Source organism: Marmota monax, unplaced genomic scaffold (genome assembly GCF_021218885.2).
Source record: "Marmota monax isolate L192 unplaced genomic scaffold, Marmota_monax_Labrador192_F-V1.1 WCK01_AAM20220418_F8-fsc00053, whole genome shotgun sequence".
NCBI classification, from domain to species: domain Eukaryota; kingdom Metazoa; phylum Chordata; class Mammalia; order Rodentia; family Sciuridae; genus Marmota; species Marmota monax.
Window position 1 is genome coordinate 7,845,266 of NW_026693153.1, and position 19,934 is coordinate 7,865,199.

A 19,934-nucleotide genomic window follows, 5' to 3' on the forward strand; every position below is an offset into this window, starting at 1 on the left:
ATAAAATGAGGAAGCATCCCAAATCAAAACTGCCATTTCAAGCTGTCCTCTTATGTCTCCTCTCATAACAATTAAAGGCATATAAAATCCTGCTTCAACACAGCCACTGTCACATAACTCAAAGCAATTTCTCAAGAATGCATTACCATCCTTCCCTATTAGTGGATTTGCTGGGGTTTCTTCGTAAGGAAATTCTTAAGGAATTCTTTTTTGAATTTCAATTTGGTTTTGCCTGAGCCCATCAATAGCAGTCACTACTGATGCCTCAGAAAACTAGTTTTATACAAAGAGGAGTTTACTAAAAACTGTAACAGGTCCTCAAAGGGTCTTTTTGGACATCAGGAAGGAAGTCAGAGAGTAGGGATCATGCTGAGAAGGACAATATCTCTCATAGTAACATATATGAGCAAGTTCTTTTATTTCATATAGAACTTTTCTCTCATTATAAGAATACAAATTTATTACAGAAACTTTAGAAAAGGTAAATGCTTTGAGGCTGCTGATATTAGCTTTGAAGAATGGAAATGAGAGGAGAACAATGGACAATTATCACTGTTTTTTTCAGCCACACCTATCAACCGTGGCCCTATTTCAGACTTTTCTCAGACTGCCAACGAGGAAGGAAATTTGCTTTGAAGGGGGTATCCTGCCCATACTACATGCCTTAGAGCCAAGAAGTGGTAAATCTCCCTGCAGAGTGCAAGTTTATGTAATCTGTCTGCTTGGTCCAGACACAATGGCTAAGGCGGGCAGCAAGGTCACTGGAAGAGAGGGGCAGGATTTCCTTTCCCTACATAGGCCAATCAGTACCTAGATAATGGTCAGTCACTACACATTGTTCAAGTAATGGGACAAAATGCTTTTTTAGTGGGCTGTTCTCAAAAACAGTTACACTATCAGTAATATTGGGGGGCCTTATGCAAAGGATGTGGAAACATGGTAAGGTCCAGAAAATTTATCTCTCAGGTTCTGGGAAAGGAATGTAGAAGTTCTATGGTGAGAGAAGAAGAGTGGCAGGTGAGTAGGAATTACATTTATTTCTTGGATTATCTCAACCACTGAAGGGTAGTAATTTCTCTATGATGATCCTCAAAGCAACATCTCCAAAGTTTCATACCACACAGTTCCACAAGGAAGGCCCAACTACACTGCAGACTCAGCATGTGTCCACACATGCACTCTCTCTTGAACTGCTCCTTGTCTTACATCTGGTGATGGTATATCATCTTCTTCTTTGCCCAGGTTGAACACCTGGGAAACATTCTCCACATTTTTGCTCATCATCTAGATCCAATCAACCACTCTATTATTTCTTTCTCTGTCCTCCCCAGTTCCCATCTGAAGTACTATTCCCTAAATGCAAGCCTTAGTACAGATAGTATCTTTAAAAAGGCAGTTGATCTACATTTAATCTCTTTCCTTTATCGTCCAACCTTCATCCCCAAAATCATCCTGATCATTGCACTTCTCTAGCCTCCTCCAAAAAGCATACTTGTATTACTTAGGGCCAAAATAACAGTTGCTCGAACCTTTGACCATGACCTCCATCTTTCGCCTCATCTCCCTTTTAAACTCTGGACATGCCCTGCACCCTTGTCAGAACATATTCCTAACAGTCTTCCCACATACCATTTGGCCTTCTTGCCCTACACCCTTTATCCATGCTGATTGTAGGGATGAAATGCTCTTTTCTCCCTTGTTCCTCCTATTGAAATCCTACTCACTCCTCCAGCGCTCCTTGAAAACCTTCCTTACTTTTTAATCTTTCTCTGGGTTTCTAAAATGTTGCTGTTTATAGCTCTATTATGGCATTTCATTCTGCCTTGTGATTTAATTATGTGTCACCCTTCCTATACTACAATCTTGAGAATAAAAACCAGCTATTATTTAAACTTAGGACTTAAATACTGCTCGTAGCCAATGCTCAACAAAGACTCACATGGCTAACAATGTACCTGGTGGCCACAGCTGGTGTATATCTGTTCTTCATACAGAATCACAGAATGTCAGGGCCAAAGGACTTCACCAGTGATTTGGAAGAACTGCTTCATTTTTTGATATGAAAAGATAGGAAAGATAGATAGTATGTTTTCAGGTGAACTCTATAAAAGAAAGAAGTAGCACAAGGAAGGAAAATTATGTGTGGGGGGTCATTTTCTATGCCAAATGTAACATCCTTTGAGATATAGCCGAGGAATCAGCTCCTACACTAATAAAGAAATGGAGAGATGGAGAGAACAAGGGGGAAAAGCAGGAAGACAAAATAGACAAAGATAAATTAGGATTATGATTAGACACAGGCACTTTAACAACAAATATAATGAAAAAGAGAAAAATAATAGTAATGATAATAATAGTAACAACTAACACTTATCTGGCACAATGGATGTGTGAGAGACTTTCCTATACAATATCTTTACTCTCCAAAGAATATTTTAATCCCTAGATTAAGGATGAAGAAACTGAGGTCTGCACAGGCAACAGATGGCTGCTGAGGGACCTACAGCTAGTTAGTGCCACAATCAGAACAGAGAGCCAAGCCTGTTTGCCTGATTCATAGTCTATGACCTAGTCATTATCCCAAGATGTAAACCTCAGAACAAGTGAAAAAAATTAAACCTGTCCAAATGAGAGAATGGGAAAGAAAAATAGAAAGAAAAAGGGTACCAAAAAGGAGAAAAGGCTGTGATAAAAGAAAAACCTGACAGATGAACAAAAGAAAGGGGATAAATAAGGAAGACAGTTATTTAAGGCTATTTTATTTTAACACAATATTTCTACATGTGAAGCATGTGTTTGGCACATACTATAAGCAAATGGGTCAGAAAAGATTTTGAAAACTATATTTGAATGTTTATTCTTACTTTGCCCTAATATCCATGTTGTAATTATCATAGAAAGGGAGACTGGGAGGTGACTAGGTATAACCATAAATCACATTACATTATAGAACAAAGGTACCAATTTATTCTTAACCTCAGAACTGGACAACTCTTTAATATAAATTACAGCAGTGAAATGCTATTTAAAACCAAATGTTCTCTCAGAGGAGGTTAATGGGAATGAGCTAATTAAACTATAGGGTTTCCCTTTGAAGGTCCCCCTTGCCATATAAAACTAAAACTTTCAGTGATAAAGTTTTATTACACAATGGGAAGTTCTAAGAAAATGAAGAAGAAAAACAGCCAAAGCAGCATATGAAACTTTGGGCTACCTGCCAGATTCATTATCTGTTATTTCTACCCCCTCCACACACAAATTATCAGTGACTTGCCAAACAATATAAAAGACAAAAGAAATGAAAGCAATAGTATTTCAAGGATATTTCCCTCCAGTTTAGCATTTCCTCCTTTTCATCACTATATCCATCATAATTACTTATGCACTTTCCCACTAAACACAGATAAAAACAAAATTACAAAAACACTGTCATTCTGATAACACATGGCCTTGACCAAGTGTTCCACAGCTGGGTCCTTGGGGGAGTCAGGCAGCCCCAAATCCATTCGCCCACCAGACCTCAATGACCACAAGTCAGAATGACCCCAGGTCTCAGGGAATCTTGAACTTCTCAACATCTACAGCCAAGATACAAGGTGTGATGAGAGACCTGCAGTCCCTGGAATCGGGCCTGTTCCTAAAAGAACACTGCCTTCTTACACAATATGTTGCCAATATATCACCAAAAAGTTCAAAGCACTTAAAAAATTAATTTCCTTAAGAGAAAAGGAAACATCCTGACTCCAGCTGTCTAACTAGGATTTGATAGCTTCCTCATAAATGTAATTTTGTTCTGGTATATTTTCAGATGTTAGCCTTTTATGATAATATGAAAGAACACAAATATCATGTAGAAACCAGGCTAAGAACTGAAACTTTGAGTAACACTGAAAATATTTCACCTTTCCAATCTTCTTTAGGTCAATAAGACTCATCTAAAGACTTGCTGCAACCAGTGAACTGTATAGATTGCTGGGTTCTTTTTAGAACCTATGGTTCAAACAAGCCAACACTTTTAGAATTCAATGAATATATCCCACAAAGACATTGCTTTTCTTTCTACTACTCCCTAGATAAAAGCCTCTGCCTCACTGGATTCATCATTCCTCAGATTGTAGTCCATTCCAAATATCAAAATCCATGGCTGAGTTAAGCATTTTTAAAAAATATCTTTTTCTTCTATGAATGAGCTTTCCAAACTTGCTTAATCTTCTCCAAGACATCTGCTTTCTGATGAAACCCAGGAGCCTCCAACTCTGCATAGAACATTCACTGTGTGGTCTTAAAAGAGCCATATGCATGTATTTCTCTTGCAATATGCACTCTAAATTTGGGGGGGGGGGGTGGGGGGTGGAGCTATTTGATATAATGCTCTACAAAAATGATCCAAGAGATGAGACATTTTAAATCTCCATACCTCATTTACTGAAACAAGTCCAAGTATAAAATTCATAAAAGAAAAAGAATAGCATCATTTTTTTTTAAGATTTAGGGAAATGACATTTAAAGTTGTCCTACTAAAATAACTAGTCTTTGCTGCCATCTAGAGGTAAAAACTATGTAGCAAAATCAGTGTTACCAAGAAAACACAAACAGAATTTTGCAGCCATCAATGATGTGGAAACATTAGGAACCCAAAAATTGGGGGTGGGGGTTGGGGAGCTGGCCCTATCAGTTACCACCATCCCAAGCCACATTTTCTTCAACACATATCAGTGTTGCTTAGAAGAAACAAGCTCCACCAATGGTATGTTTCAGGTCAACTGGTTTAATCAAACACATTTTCTTTGTTGTTTTGTTGTTATTGTTTTGCAGTTCTAGGGATTGAACTGAGAACCCTGTGTATGCTAGGCAAGCACTCCACCACTAAAGTACATCCTCAGTCCTATTAAACATATTTAACAAACTGTGCTGCTCATTTAAAATTCACAAGCCCTGACCCTGCTCCTAGATAGTCTAAGTGACAGGTTCTGATGAGTCTGGGCATCTATAGTATTTTATAAGTCCCATGGATGATTATGATGAGTACTATTGCAGGTAAACTCTGGGCCAGGATGCTTTGGCTTTTCATACTGCTGAACTGCCCATATCCAGGCAGATTAGAATGCCAAGGAAGGAAGTTCAACTACAGCAAGTTCTCAAAGTGTGGTAGGTTGATCACTTGTATCAGAACAAATCACTCTTGAGAATCTGTTAAAAAATGTGGACTTATAGCCAGGCGTGGTGGCACAAGTTTAATTCCAGCAACAGAGGTGGTTAAGGAAGAAAGATTGCAAGTTCAAGTCCAGCCTCAACAATTTAGCAAGACCCTATTTCAAAATAAAAAAATAAAAGGGCTGAGGATGTGGCACAGTGGTAGAGCACCCCTGGGTTTAATCCCCAGTATTGAAAAAAAATGTTTATATGAGGATTTCTGTATATCCAGAAACAAATGAATTACAATTTGTAAGGGTAGAACACAGGAACTTAAAATTTAAATGGGATCCCAACATAGATTCTTTTTTTAAAAAAATTTTTTTAGTTGTCAATGAATCTTTTATTTTATTTATTTATTTATTTATATGTGGCACTGAGGATCAAACCCAGGGTCTCATGCATGCCAGCAAGCGCTGTACCACTGATCCACAACTCCAGCCCCCAACATAGATTCTTATATAGTAAGTTGGAGAACCAATCTAAATCTTTTTTTTAAGTGTTTATTTATTTATTTTTAAAGAGAGAGTGAGAGAGAGGGAGAGAGAGAGAGAATTTTAATATTTATTTTTTAGTTTTCGGCGGACACAACATCTTTGTTTGTATGTGGTGCTGAGGATCGAACCCGGGCCGCACGCATGCCAGGAGAGCACGCTACCGCTTGAGCCACATCCCCAGCCCCACCAATCTAAATCTTGACAAAGTTAAATGACATCAGAGAAACTTACCTTGGAAAGGCTATTATATAGGTTTGGTCATAATATCAGTCTATCACTGATTTCAACTGCAACTTCTACTGTTCATGATTTGAATAATAAGGTTGATGTTCATAGAAATGTCTTGATCGCTAAGATATTGCCTTCCTTTTTTTAAATCTCAGTATAATTCAATGTTTGCTATCTACAGAAAACACAGAGAAAAAGAGCACCCATAGCCCCTAATCAGAGTTAACCATTAATAGCATGGGTGCATTTTCATCTATAGGTTGAGAATTGCTAATGAAATCCAAAATGCTCTAAGATCTAAACTTTTTGAGTGTCAACATGATGCAGAAGTATAAAATTCCACACCTGATTTCATGACACATTGTAGTTGAAACACAGGTGAACTAAAAATGTTGTATAAAATTACCTTCAGTCAATATGTAAGATATTTCATCATACATATTCAAATAGACCAAAATCTGAAAAAAAATCCTAGATCCAAAATTCTACATCTGGTCTTAAGTATTTCAGATAAGGGGCACTCAATTTGTAGTATCTTTTCTTCATACATACACATTTAAAATATATAGAGAGTTTTAAATCCAACTGTTAACATTTCTGAGTAAACATTTCCTTTATCTTCCAAAGCACCATTATTTAAGGACAGCATAATATTTCATGTGATTATACTATAATTCACTTAGTACATCCTTACTGCTGGAGTTTTAAACTATGTCTATTTTTCATTTTAAATAATTTTAAAATGAAATATCCTTGCCTGCCTCTTTAATTATTTCCTAGAAAAGATTCCTAACAACAAAATGACTGAGTCACAGGGTGTGAATTTTAAAGTTCTTGATGCACAGTATCAAATCACTCCCATAATCATAGTAGAAGCTGCCCATCTCATTAAACGCTGGCTGGGGCACTGAATTTTATTTTATTTTCGAAAAGTTTTGCCTATTTGAGAGGTAAAATGCTGATATAGCACATCAGCATTAAAGATGAGACAACAAAATCAAGTTGAAAGGCATGAAAAGCATTGAGATAAGGAGACAGATATCAGAGTATTAACATCTTATGCATGGGAATAATTGCAAAAAAAAAAAAAAAGCCAGTAAGAATACTAAAGCCAAAATATTCTTCTAGTACCTAGGCAAAGAGAAAACTGACTAAATATGCTGAAGAAAGTATATTCCCTATATGGTTTATCTTCATTGAAGGTGCAACATTTATTTGAAAATCTTATTTAGATTGCTATAAAAGTTTGAGGCACTTTAAATAAGTGAATTATGGCTATGAAGTTCTAATTGTTATTACATATATTTGTAATTTCTTACAAAAGAACATTTTGAAAATGCTTTATTATTTTTAGTTAGCAACCCCAACAATAAATGCCTAATTTTCTGCTTTACACCAAGCCCTTTCCTTCCTTCTAGTTCAGCAGATTTCAAACCTTTAACCATGATCCATGGCCCTCAATAAGAAATGTATGCTATAACATAAACTGGTTCATGAGTGAGCATGTGTGCGCACATGCATACACACATACATGTAAACTGAAGCAATATCCACAAAATAATACTTAGCCTTACTATAGGCAGTGCAATCTGATATTTTTGATTCTAATCTATTCTAATGTACCTTTTGACCAAATGCTCAATGACTGAAAATTAAAAAGCCCCAAAACATCAGACTGCATTTCTGGAATACTGAAATACAATTAATCTTGCATACTATATTTTAAAATCTGAATGTGTACATAAAGAGATAAAGGGACTTTGCTATACTATATCAGCATAATAAAAATATGGAAACAAATTTCTGCAGTCTGGAAAATAATTATGAGATGGGTTTCCATAAAAGCAGTATAAGACATCTATGACAAAAAAAATACAATAAAATTTAAAGATTAAAAAAAAAGATTTATATTTATGAACTCAGAGTTATGAACTCACAGCAAGAATGATATAAACACAGGAGAAAATAATAATCATCAAGTCTGGATTATAATGGAAGTTAGCTGAATTCTTCTTCCCATCTCTCAGCAAGTATTCTTATCCAGGAGTATTTTTTTCCTTAAAAAAAAAAAAATGAAAATAACAGAACATTTCTACAATCTTGCCATTGAGTAGAAATTTACTCTTAACCAATTTTGCTCCACTGACCTACTCCTTCAGTCTACATCATTCAACCTGTGACTCTTCCCTCACTCCTTATGTAAACCAGTGAATAAATAGTAAAACAATTTTGGAGATCTCCCCCCAACCTTCTTTGTAACCCCCAACCATTCACCCCACTCCCATCTATAGGAGCAGTTAAAATTTCCCCTATGTGGCCCCAATTTACATTCCAATCCCTCCTCTCAAGCACAATCTAATTTGAAGCCACTCCACTTCTCAACCAAATCTGATACTGTCCTGCTTCAGAGCAACTTCCAAAAGCATTTTCTCATCCTATTTTCTCACCAAAACAATTTCTTTATTCTGGAACTCCTTCCCCTTATTCCTGCTGCTAAAAATCCTAAAAGTTATTAAAGGTCCCAAACAAATGCTGTTTCCTTTATGAAGCACTCTTAAGACTCCTTAGTTGAAATCAACATTTTCCTGGCAATCTCATGGCTCTTTGTTGAGAATAATTTGGAAAATTTATCTTCCACTAAACTCTGATTGCCAAAAGCAAAAAACAATTCTCTGTATCTACCACTATCCGCCCTCTAGGCCCTGGTACATAGCTCACATCCAAAACACAATGGCAGAACTGCTCTGCAGACATTTCTTTCTTCAACCAGATAATCTTGAATATGATGTATTCCCAGAACCCAAAGCTTTCAAAGGCAATGCTGGCCAAACTAACTCCATGTCCTGAACAACATCTGCTTTTCCACCAATGAACCATTAACTAACTACCTTTCATTCTTTTGTTTCATTCAAGATCAAGGAGGTGTGTAAGCAAAGAATTCCAACACGGATTCCTAAACCAAAATCTACAAGCATCACTAAGATTTCCACAAAAGCCCCTCTAGGGCCTACGGACAAACATATTCACCAAAATGGCTGTGGGAAATTACACATCGTAACAACCATCACTTCTAACTCTTACCTCCACATGGGAGGGAAAAGGTAAGTCATATGGACACACTGTCTGGATACAGTCTACAGAAATATCTGCAATGTGAAAGTATGGCTGTGGAAAGCCAGAAAGGAACAGCTATCTCTTCGGGAAATGTGAAGCAGCAACTGGCAGACAGTTCATTCACAGGTTGGTGGACCTGGTGATCATCCTATCTTCTCAGCTCTATTTGTGCATAAGCACACACGTACAATCACAGGCTCAGACTCGTACCTCAAAGCCCACTCGATTCCTTGTGCTACTTGTATAATCATCAGCCTCGAATAGGACTGAATTCATTACGACAATTCAAGAGTTTTCTGGTGAACAAAGTAGTAATCCTTCATTCTTCAGAACTTCAATGAATAATCATATTTTCTAAGAAAATGTGGTATCAAGAATTCCTAACAGCTTCAGGAAAGTCAAATTATTTCCATCAAAATGGCAGAACAATTAGAATCCAACTTAAGGTATTAAAAAGGGAGAAAAGTGGTAATTCTTAGTTACAAGGAGGTAAGAAACAACAAATAGATTAGTAGTTAATACTCCCTGGGTGGCTTACCCAACAACCACTAAGGTTATATGTACATTTCATAGATAGCACTTTATCTCCTGCCCCATTTTTTTCAAGCTGTTTGCCCATCCTGTGTATTTCAGATCATGGAATCATACTGCTAGGCTGGCTGTAAGACAACTCATTTTAGATGAGTACTGTTGCCTTCTACAGCAATCAAGGGATGAGAATCAAAGGTCAATAATACTCCATCTTTTATGGAGATAAGCATCACTGTTCTGGGTGTTAGAAAAAAAAAAGAACAATTTATTATCTCAAAAGACTTTCTTTAGTCACACTTACTCCTGAGTCAATATTATAGAAAAATCAGTTGATTCAGCAAAAGCCTGGAATCAGGAAACTCAAATTTCAATCTTAGCTTTTCACTCATGTGTCACTTAGTGTGGCATTCATCAATCTAAGCCTTGAGTTTCCCATATATAAATCAGGTAAGTAGTTTCCTTCCAGCTGTGATAACCCATGAGTATGCCCAATGACACAATACTGAATTCAAACAACCTATCTAGAAGGCTGAACACAGTTTCCTGGCAGTAAGCTAAAGTAATTCTTCTCATCACATGGAAAGCTCTCTCACTAAATCAAGAGACAGGTACCTATAATTCAGTGTGGACAGAGTAATACAATAACATTTCAAGACAAGGCATTTTGGGCCCAGAAGACAGTTATATTTCCCAAAGCCTAGGTCAGAGGGAAAAATAATTAAATGAACAGCATGACCCAACATTTTTTGTTATCCTTCATTAAAACTTGGAGTCATGGCCCTGGAAGAAATCCTTGTGGTTAAGAACTATCAGGTGTGCTGGGATGGAGCCAACAAAGCAGTAGCAATTCCTCATGTTCACCTGGCTATGTCCACTTCAGTACACTGATGACAGTGCACTAACAGCCATTTAATTTCAAGGAGGAAGAGCTGGAAAATGGGCAGCACCAAGCTATGGGAGCCAAAGAAAGGGATGATGGGCAAAAGTCCCCACAGGCAAGAGGCAGAGGGAGAAGTAGATGGGGAGGGTAAGTGAATTAGAAGTCTGAAATGGAAAAGTGGAAGTTAAGGGAAAGCAGTAAGAGAATGATAGAAGGAAAGGGACTACAAAAGATGAAGAAGCTCTGACATCCAAAATAATTCACATATGCAAGGGAGTACTAGAGGTGTGCCTGACATGAAGCAAGTATTTGATAACTCTCAAGTGAATGCAGGATGGATGAAAGAGAGAAGGCCATTCAGTCAAAACATATGTGAGCAATGTAGCTAAGAGATGGCAATGAAGTATGACAGGAAAAGCAGCTATGCCTCGGTGACATTCAACATTGGGAGTTATGCTAATGGAAAGAAAAAAGCACTGGAGCCCTTAGAGTGGAAACAGGAGAAATAACATATACCAACAATAGTCCCAGAAAAACAAAATACCCTGAGAAAGTTTCACCTGGAAGAGGAACAGAAAATATGTTGTATTGTTGAAGATTTCAAAATTGTTTGCTTCCATGTAAAGAGATTCTCTACATACAGTACATTTTTATGCCAAGTTGGCGTAAATTCAAGAGTAACCAAGAAAAGGAGGATAAGATACTGTACAAGGTTAAGAAAATATGGACATTTTGAAGGCAACCAACAGAAATCCATCTTTAAATGATGATAAAGTTCTAGTCTCATTAAGGCAAATCTTGAAAATAATGTTCTATTTTAATAAAAGGATTACTAACAAAAACACAGGCCCATTTCAAGCAATATTTAATACAATAAAAATGCAAATACAATGAAGAACTGCATGTACTATTTGTAATTCAACAAAACGGTGTTTTGACATAACACAACTGAAACATAAAGAATCCTGCCACCTGTGCATAATCCTATTTCTGCAAAAATGTGGCCCTCCTGAAGAACAATAACAACAATAATAATACATATAAACAAAAGACACTGTCCTCATCTAGAGTGACTACAGTTAATTAAAGTTTTAAAAGTAAGTAGATAAAATCCAAATGAAGAAAACATGTAATTTATAACAAATTTTTTAAAAACCTGACACTTTTATGGTGGAGTCTTTTCTCAACCCTTCATTTATTAAGCTTCAATGATCTTTGAACTACTCTTCTGTAACTTTTGGAATCAACTATCTGATTTTAACACAAATGACTGGTCTAACACATGTCTGATAATTATGGACTGAGTAATGAAGTACAAATGAAATACATAATTTTCTCTAGGGTATGTTTCAAAATCCCTTTATAGAAACAACAGAATTCAGTGTCTGAGATGAGCCTGGGGAGGGGTCTGAAAACTTTGGCCAAAATCTGGTTTTGTGTGGCCCTATAAGAGCTAAGAATAGTTTTACATTTTTTAATGTTGAAAGAAAATTAAAAGAAGACTATTTCATGACATAGGAAAATTAAATAAACTTCAAACTTCACTATCCATGAAAAAAGTTTTACCGGAACTCAGCCACACTAATTTGTTTACATACTTCTTGTCTACAACTGTCTTTGTACTGCAACAGCACAGTTGAGTAGTTGCAACAGTTGGTTAACGGATCTGCAAAGCCTAAAGTTTTTACAAAAGGCAACTTTACCAAAATGTTTGCTGACCCCATGACCTAGTGTGAACTACACTAACGAAGAACTCAGGAATAAGAATTAAGTAGAGCTCATTGACTATATTTCTTTCTTTTTTTAATATTTATTTTTTAGTTATAGGTGGACACAACATCTTTATTTTTATGTGGTGCTGAGGATCGAACCCAGTGCCTCACACATGGTAGGCGAGTGCTCTACTTCTGAGCCACAATCCCAGCCCCATTGATTGTAATTCTTAAAAATAATACTTAAGCAATTTAAGAATTCGATTAAGAATTCTATGAAAACTGAAATAAAGGAAAACTATATTTCAGCTATTTGTTATTCTTAGTAAAATGTACAATTCTATGAATGCATCTAAAGTTTTCAGCCAAAGAACATTAAGACAGATCAAAGGATTTTGCCAATAATGTATTTTTGTATTTGTTGTTGAATCTGAGAGGGGAATACCACATTTATGAGTGGTATTTTTCAAATCCTCATGGACACTTAGCAAAATTATAGCAGGAACTGTATATGATTTGAAGAAAGACATGTATACCTGTACCTTTTAAACTTTCATAATTGTTGTCAAGAACCACTCATTTTATTATTTGCAAGAATCATGAAAATTACTTATACTAAAGTAAAAACTAGCCAATGAAGGTTATCTGTTAAAAGTTTTCAAGTTCAGAACAATGACAAATAATGTAGCCATCTTTTTCTCTTCTCTTTCCTTTACCTTGCTTTTTAAAATTCATCCTGCCTCTGTTTTTTGCTCTGAATGTCTGTCTCAGTGTCATGTGCATTTTGACTGAACCACATCAATGTTTAAATCCTACAACACAAGCTGATTTAATTTAATTTAATTTAAGCTGATTTAAGTTTTCCCCCTCTAATTCTAGTTCTGTTGGTGTTAGTGCTAAGCTCAATAAACAATTTTGAGAATGATGCAACCTGAAGTTGATTCTCTGTTGAATGTTGTCATCATCTACAGTAAATATTCCAAGTCTGAATTTTATATGTACAGGGAATGCCTTACAACATCTACAATGCAAAGCTGTACATAAAATTAATGCTGCAAAAGTCTCACTTTGGTGTAAAAAAGAGTAAACCGAATAAAACCAACCCACTTATTCAGCTAAAGGAAAGGGCCAAGTGTTCCCCTACGCCATCATTTCCAGAAGAAATTCAGCAAAAAGTCATAGGAATTGAAAAAAGAATCACAAATATTTTATTCAGTTGTGAACATTAACAAATTAGTTAACTAACAAATACTGAATGAGTAGTTTTGGTTTTTTGTTGTTGTTGTTGTTTGTACCAGGGATTGAACCCAAGTGCACTTTACCACTGAGCAACATCTCCAGCCCTTTTTATTTTTTATTTTGAGACAGTGTGTCATTAAATTGCTGAGGAGGACTTTGAACTTTTGATCCTCCTGCCTCAGCCTCCTGAGTTGCTGGGATTACAGGTGTGCATCATTGAGCTCCACTACAGAATGAGTGCTTTCCATGTGTCCATATACTACTCTAGGCCCTGAGAATAAAGAGCAAAACATAAGAAAAACAAAATCCCTGCTCACCTGGAGCCTACATTCTAGTGTTGAGAGACAGTAATAATTTAACAAGAAAAATAACAGTTGGTGCTCAATGCTTTGTGGAGAATCATAATACAGTGGGAATGTCACAGAGCCACTGGATGGCTATTCTAGACTAGCTGACCAGGAAGTGCCTTTTTAAGTAGATTATGTCTGAACTGATTTCTTAATGCTAAGAAAGAGCCAGCCATTTGAAAACAGAACAGCTATTACAAAGGGCTGAATCAGAATGAGCATGGCCTGTTGAGGAACAGAATGAAGGCCAGTGTGCTGAGGCAGTGTAAACTAGTGGGCAATAAGGTTATAATTCTAGCAAGTAGGCAGCTACATTGGAGTTACACTGTGTGGCAGGGAAAAGCCATTGGAGAAAGTGAGCAGGTTTCTGAGTGAGAAACAAAGTTTAACTGGAAACTGTTAAATTATTGCAGTGGTAAAGACAAACAAGGATAGCCGGCATGGTAGCACACACCTGCAATCCCAGTGGTTCAGGAAGCTGACACGGAAGGATCTGGAGTTCAAAGCCAGCCTCAGCAACAGCGAGGCACGAAGCAACTCAGTGAGACCCTGTCTCTAAATAAAATACAAAATAGGGCTGAGGATGTGATTAGGTGATTGAGTACCCCTGAGTTCAATCCCCAGTACCCACTCCTCAAAAAAAGACAAAAACGGATAATAGCGTTTACTCCAATGGAAAAAAAGGCAAAGACTCAGGCTGTCTTTTGGAGAGAGATAACAGGACTCCATATATAAAATGTGAGGGAGAAAGGGAAGAAATGAACAAATCAAGATGCTACTAAGCCTTGTGAAGTTGGATAGGTGGTGGCAAAATTTACTGAAATAGGTAAGTCTGGAGAAAAAGAAGGTTTGGGGAGGGTCTGGGGTTGTGGCTCAGTGGGAGAATGCTTGCCTAACACACATGGGTCGCTGGGTTTGATCCCCAGCACCACATTAAAAAACTAAATAAGTGAAATAAAGGTATTGTGTCCATCTACAAATAAAAATATTTTTTTAAAAAAAGAAGGATTGAGGAATAATGCAGCACTTGGGTCTTATTTACATTTGACATCCCTATTAAATAACTAAAAAAAGACTTCAAAAAGGCAGTCAGGTAGTTGAGCCTTGAGTTCCAGGTTCACATCTGAATTATAAGCAAAGAGGTGGCATTCAAAACTTAGTAGCAGCTGGGCATGGTGACATATGCCTGTAATCCCAGAGGCTAGGGAGGCTGAGGCAGGAGGATCTCAAATTTAAGGCCAACCTCAGCAGCAAGGCCTTGAGCAACTTAGCAAGAGACCCTGCCTCAAAATAAAAAAATAAAAAGGGCTGGGGGTGTGGCTCAGTTGCTAAGTGCCCCTGGGTTAGATCCCTGGTACCAAAAAACAAACAAACAAACAAAAAAAAACAGGCTTAATAGAAATGCTGCTTATCTACCTTGAGCAACCTATGGGAGTCTGAAGGTTCTCAAATACACTTCCATAACAATGATGTGTAGAAAAGGGTTTACAAATAATGTCTCTTGAAATCAATAAGGAGTTATTGTTTTAGATGAGATTCTTACTTTTGATAAGTAGAATAATTATGAGAAACAAAAGCGTGCAGACTCTGGGTTCAAATGGCCTGCAAGTGAATTCCAGCTCCTCACTCACCAACACTGGACAAATTACTTTTCAGTGCAACTTCCTCACTTCTAGAATGAGTATAACAGCGGTGACTACCCAATGGTGTATTGATGAAGATTAAATGAGATCGTGCATGCAAAGCATTCAAAACAGTATCTGGCACACAGTAAGCACTCAACAAATGCCAAGCTGCTATTATCACCTACCATCTCCAGGCACTGTACACAGAAGTGTCTTAACACTGCAGTTTTCTAGTTAGATGCTTGGTAAGAAGGGGCATCACACACTTAAAAGTGAGTTATTTAATGTTACTCAGGGGTAATATGTTCACAGCATCTGGAATAAGTATACAGTAGCACAGCAGGGTAAAAACAGTTCAAACTGTGTTACTTGAATTCTACTCGTTTCTGACACAAACTTGCTATGTGAACTTGTCAAGTTACTTAACATCTTTAGGGCAGGTTTCCTATCTGTAGAATAGGTGAGTTTAAAGGGATGATCTCTATTTAAACCCATTTCCAGGTCGAATATCCTAGATTACATGAAGAGAGCAAGAAAAACAATAGCTTATATTTACTATGCATATATGTGTGCCAAGTGCTGTATCAAAATGCACAACTTGTAGTATCTTCATTTAATCTTCACAACTTGATGAAATAGACATTATTATTACTCTGACTTTACAGATGAGGAAAAGGAGCCCAAAGTATTAGAATACCAGAGTCACGATCTGAATTGAAGCCATTTGAACCTAGTGCAGGGATTTTCTTTAACCACGAGGCAAAACTGCCTCTCCTCATGAAAACTGTCGTCCAGCCTCAAGGGGGGAAAAAAAAAGTTAAAGAAACACAGGGCTTGGAAAGGGTTCTTGAATGACAGACGGGCAGATCTGCGTTGAGGGCACGCATGTGGCACCCACCGCTTCCCCTGCCGGATCTGCCGACCAGAAGCGGCGTGGCTGAGGTGCTCGGCAGGGCTCGCAAGAGGAGGCCCCGCGGGAGCGCGGGCAGAGTGGTACCTGGGCTGCTGTCTGCTCCTGCCGGCTGCTTCTCCCACCACTCGTCTCCAAGGTCGTCTGCCATCTCCGCGCGGGACTCGACGCTAACAGACCACGCGAAGGGCGCCAGGGACACGGGATTGCTCTTGGGAGCCGGCAGCCGGCGTCACTGCAACTCGATGCTCTTTCCGACCCCGCAGGCCCCGCCCCGCGGCGATGACGTCACAACTCCGCCCCGCCTCTCCAGCTGCGGGCAGAGTGTCAAGGCAGTTTCCACGCCCGCGCTGCTGCATCCGAACCACCCGAAACGCAAAGTAAATCCCGCCAGAGCATGAAGAGGCGTAAAAGACGAAAGTTGATTATCACTTGTCATGACTTCTTTCAAATTTCTTGGTTTAACTTTTATTTTTGTCTAAAAGATCGTGTTGAAAGTGTGAGACACGACACTAAGACAACTTCTCTCTGATTCGTTTCAAAGAACTTGCGGCCGCGGGAGAAGATCGGAGCACGTGGGTGTGTTTTCACTAGTGTCAGTCTGGGGCATTTATGTGCTTGTGCAGTTTGCTCTTGGAAAACTCGTGGGAGCCGGGCGTGGTAGGGAACGCCTGTAATCCCAGCAACTCTGGAGGCTGAGGCCGGAGGATCTCAAATTCAAAGCCAGCCTCGGCAACTTAGTGAGACCCTGTCACAAATAAGATAATTATGTGAAAGGGGTTGAGTCTAGTGGTAGAGCGCCCCTGGGTTCAATGCCCTGGGGCGGGGGCTAGGGGGAGGGGGAAAGAAAGGAAAAAGAGCAGGGTGCGCAGTAAAGTGATGTGAGCACTGTTTTTTTTTTTTATATAGGACTAAGAAAAATGTGAGGAGTCAGTAAAGGCTCTCCCACAGAAAGAAGTGACCCCACAGATTTGGAAATCACCTTCCACCTTTCGGTTGTGTTCCCCCTCCTCACCTCCACACCCTCTTGCTTGCATCCCAACCCCACCCCTCGTTTTGGGAAACGAAGGAAGAAGGAAGTTGCTCACTTATAGGTGAGAGACCTATCATGCTGCTTTTCTCACACCCAATGTGAAATGGCAGGGATGAAAGGAAAACCTGCAGGGCACCAAATGCTGAGGCCAGCTGCATAATAATTGTGGACAATATTTTTCAGGACAGTCTTCCTACACACAGGTAGAAATCATACAAAATAAATTAAGTGTACGCAATGTGCCTAACTACTTGCAATAGTGATTTAAAGATGAGTAGAATATGTTCCACCTTCCAGATGTTACAAAATAGAATAGAAGAAAGAGAACTTGTAAGAATAAAGTTCTAGATTCCTAAAATGATACAGCTTTGGAAATTACAAGACAGGGAAACTTCAACTGCTGAGGGTAGGAATAGCCATATGCAGAAAATTACCCCAAATCCACCCAATAGGAGATATATTAATGCATTACTTTAACAATATATTACAGATACCCTAAAAGGAGGGTTCTTGGTATAAATGTGGCAAATGTCAAATAATCTGTAATCATCAAAAATAATGTGTCTTTCATGAGAAAATGCAGATGACACTAGGTCTTGGCAGTTAATAGATTACTGAAAAGCAAAGTCAGATTTAAAAAATATGACTTTGGAAAAGGAAGTGGCATGGCCAATGTTACTGTGCAGTATGGATAATAGATTTGATAAGAGCTTCCTATATGGCGTGGGTAAGCTAAGATTCTGATCCACAGTCTTTGAGGTCAGCAGAATCCCTGGGCCAGTGGCCCCAGGTTTAGCACCACCTCATCTCTTCCCTCTGGGGTTATACAAATGTTTTCTGTGGATGCCATGATGTGAAACAATAAGAACTTAACAGAGAGAACTTCAATAAGGCACACCATAAAATGAACAAGGTTTAATCAGGGCATAGTTCCTTAAGTGAATTTCAGGAAGCCCCTGATTTGAACTTTTGCATCATGTAGACAATGATAATGGTAGCAATAAAAATGAGAACATATTCTACATACCTCTCTAAGTACTTTATATGTTAATTCATCTAAACATCATGTGTTGGATTTGATGTTTCCATTTATCACCCTTTACCTTTTTAATCAGATTTGGGTTTTGCAAATTGGAGGCAGTAGTAAGAAATCAAAGTATGAGAGAACAATGATGCCCCAAACTGTCCTGTTTCAATGCTAGGACTAGAGTGGGGCAAGCAGAGGCCTGTGACATCACATTTAAGGAGATGTTTGCTCAGGCTAACACTGGCACAAAATGAGAGAGAAGAACTTCAATTCTGTGCCTGCTTCACCTTGTTCCTCATCCTGAAGGCCACAGCTCCAATACTGCTTTAGCCCTTAAGGGTGGTAATGATTCCTCACCATTATTCAACCTGGGATTCTATACCATCACTCATTTCTTTAACCCTACCTTATATTCATAAATACTCCCATAACTAAATTCTTTTCATTATTGTTTATGTTGTACAGAAGATGGAACCCAAGGTCTCACAAAATACGAGGCAAACACATAACCACTGAGCTACATCCTCAGGCTTTTTAAGTATTGAGATAAGTTCTCACTAAGTTGCCCAGGCTGGCCTCAAATTTAAGATTCTCCTGCTTCAGCCTCCAGAGTCACTGGGATTACAGGCATATGCCACCATACCTGGTCTATATTTATAATCACCAAGCCAAAATCCACACCGTGCTCCATCAATATCCCGATGCGGTCAACACTTATTTTGGATTCCACTCAAAGCAGAGCCTGACAAAGTCATGGGTGCAAGTAGTTTATTTGGCAGGTGATATCAGGAGGCAGGAATAAAGGCAGGAAGAATGGGACCAGGAAGGAAGGATTATCAGTATGTGTAATACCTGGCTTTTTATCTTGCTGCAACCCTCTGGAAAAAAAAAAAAATGTAGGCTGTGCCTCCGAGTTATCCTAATGCAGAACAGGAGGGTAGCTAGGGCTATTCATGAGGTTGTTGCCAGGATAGGGGTTTCCAGAGAGTCTCAGATTGTGCTGCCTTCAGAGAGAGTCCTGAGGCAGCTGGGTGACATGCCTTGATGTGCTTGAGGTGGGAGGATGGCACCAGGCACATAACTTTCCTCCATAGCTGGGCTGATTTTGAAGTGGGGTAAGGGGCATAAAAAGCATCTACTCCAGATTTGCAAAGATGGTGACACTAAAGTAACCTGCTCTAGTTACCCATCTAGGAAGTGATTTCCCATCTTCTTTAAGTCCTTCAAAGCATCCTCAAAATGATCTATGACCCAAGAATGATTCATACCCACTGAATTAAGGCAAAAAGAATAAGAAAAAAAAGAAAAGAAACTAAAGTGAGGAACATTGCCATACATTTATGGAAATTATTTGAAAATAAATGATGAGGAAAACTGAGGTCAATAAAACCTAAAGTTTCAAGTTTTAAGAGCTAAAAACATGATAACCTCTCTGGGACTAGTAAAAAGGAGGGAACCATTTTTGGATGGAAAAAAATAAAAAAATAACTTCAGATAATAAAAGATCCACATGGGAAATAATTGGCAGTTGCAACCTAGAGAGGAGATTTGCTGGAGACAGAGATGAAAAGGGAGAGGGAGGCTGAGGCCATACCCAA

General features: G+C 38.4%; 2 protein-coding genes across 6 annotated transcripts in view; one reads left to right on the forward strand and one right to left on the reverse strand.

The window, feature by feature from the left end:
- Nucleotides 1–13,091, forward strand: part of Filip1l (filamin A interacting protein 1 like) — a 105,233-nt gene extending 92,142 nt beyond the window's left edge. For both annotated transcript variants that reach the window (XM_058582904.1, XM_046455274.2), the window contains one exon: nt 8,832–13,091. In XM_058582904.1, the coding sequence (XP_058438887.1) occupies nt 8,832–9,023 (192 nt within the window). In that variant the 3' untranslated portion in view covers nt 9,024–13,091. The remainder of the gene's footprint in view (nt 1–8,831) is intronic.
- Nucleotides 1–16,550, reverse strand: part of Cmss1 (cms1 ribosomal small subunit homolog) — a 327,203-nt gene extending 310,653 nt beyond the window's left edge. For 2 of the 4 annotated variants that reach the window (XM_046455268.2, XM_058582905.1), the window contains exon 1: nt 16,364–16,550. In XM_046455268.2, coding sequence (XP_046311224.1) covers nt 16,364–16,427 — 64 coding nt within the window. In that variant the 5' untranslated portion in view covers nt 16,428–16,550. The remainder of the gene's footprint in view (nt 1–16,363) is intronic. The other 2 variants (XM_046455269.2, XM_058582906.1) reach the window with 2 other exon arrangements.
- Between the last annotated feature and the right edge of the window lie 3,384 nt (nt 16,551–19,934).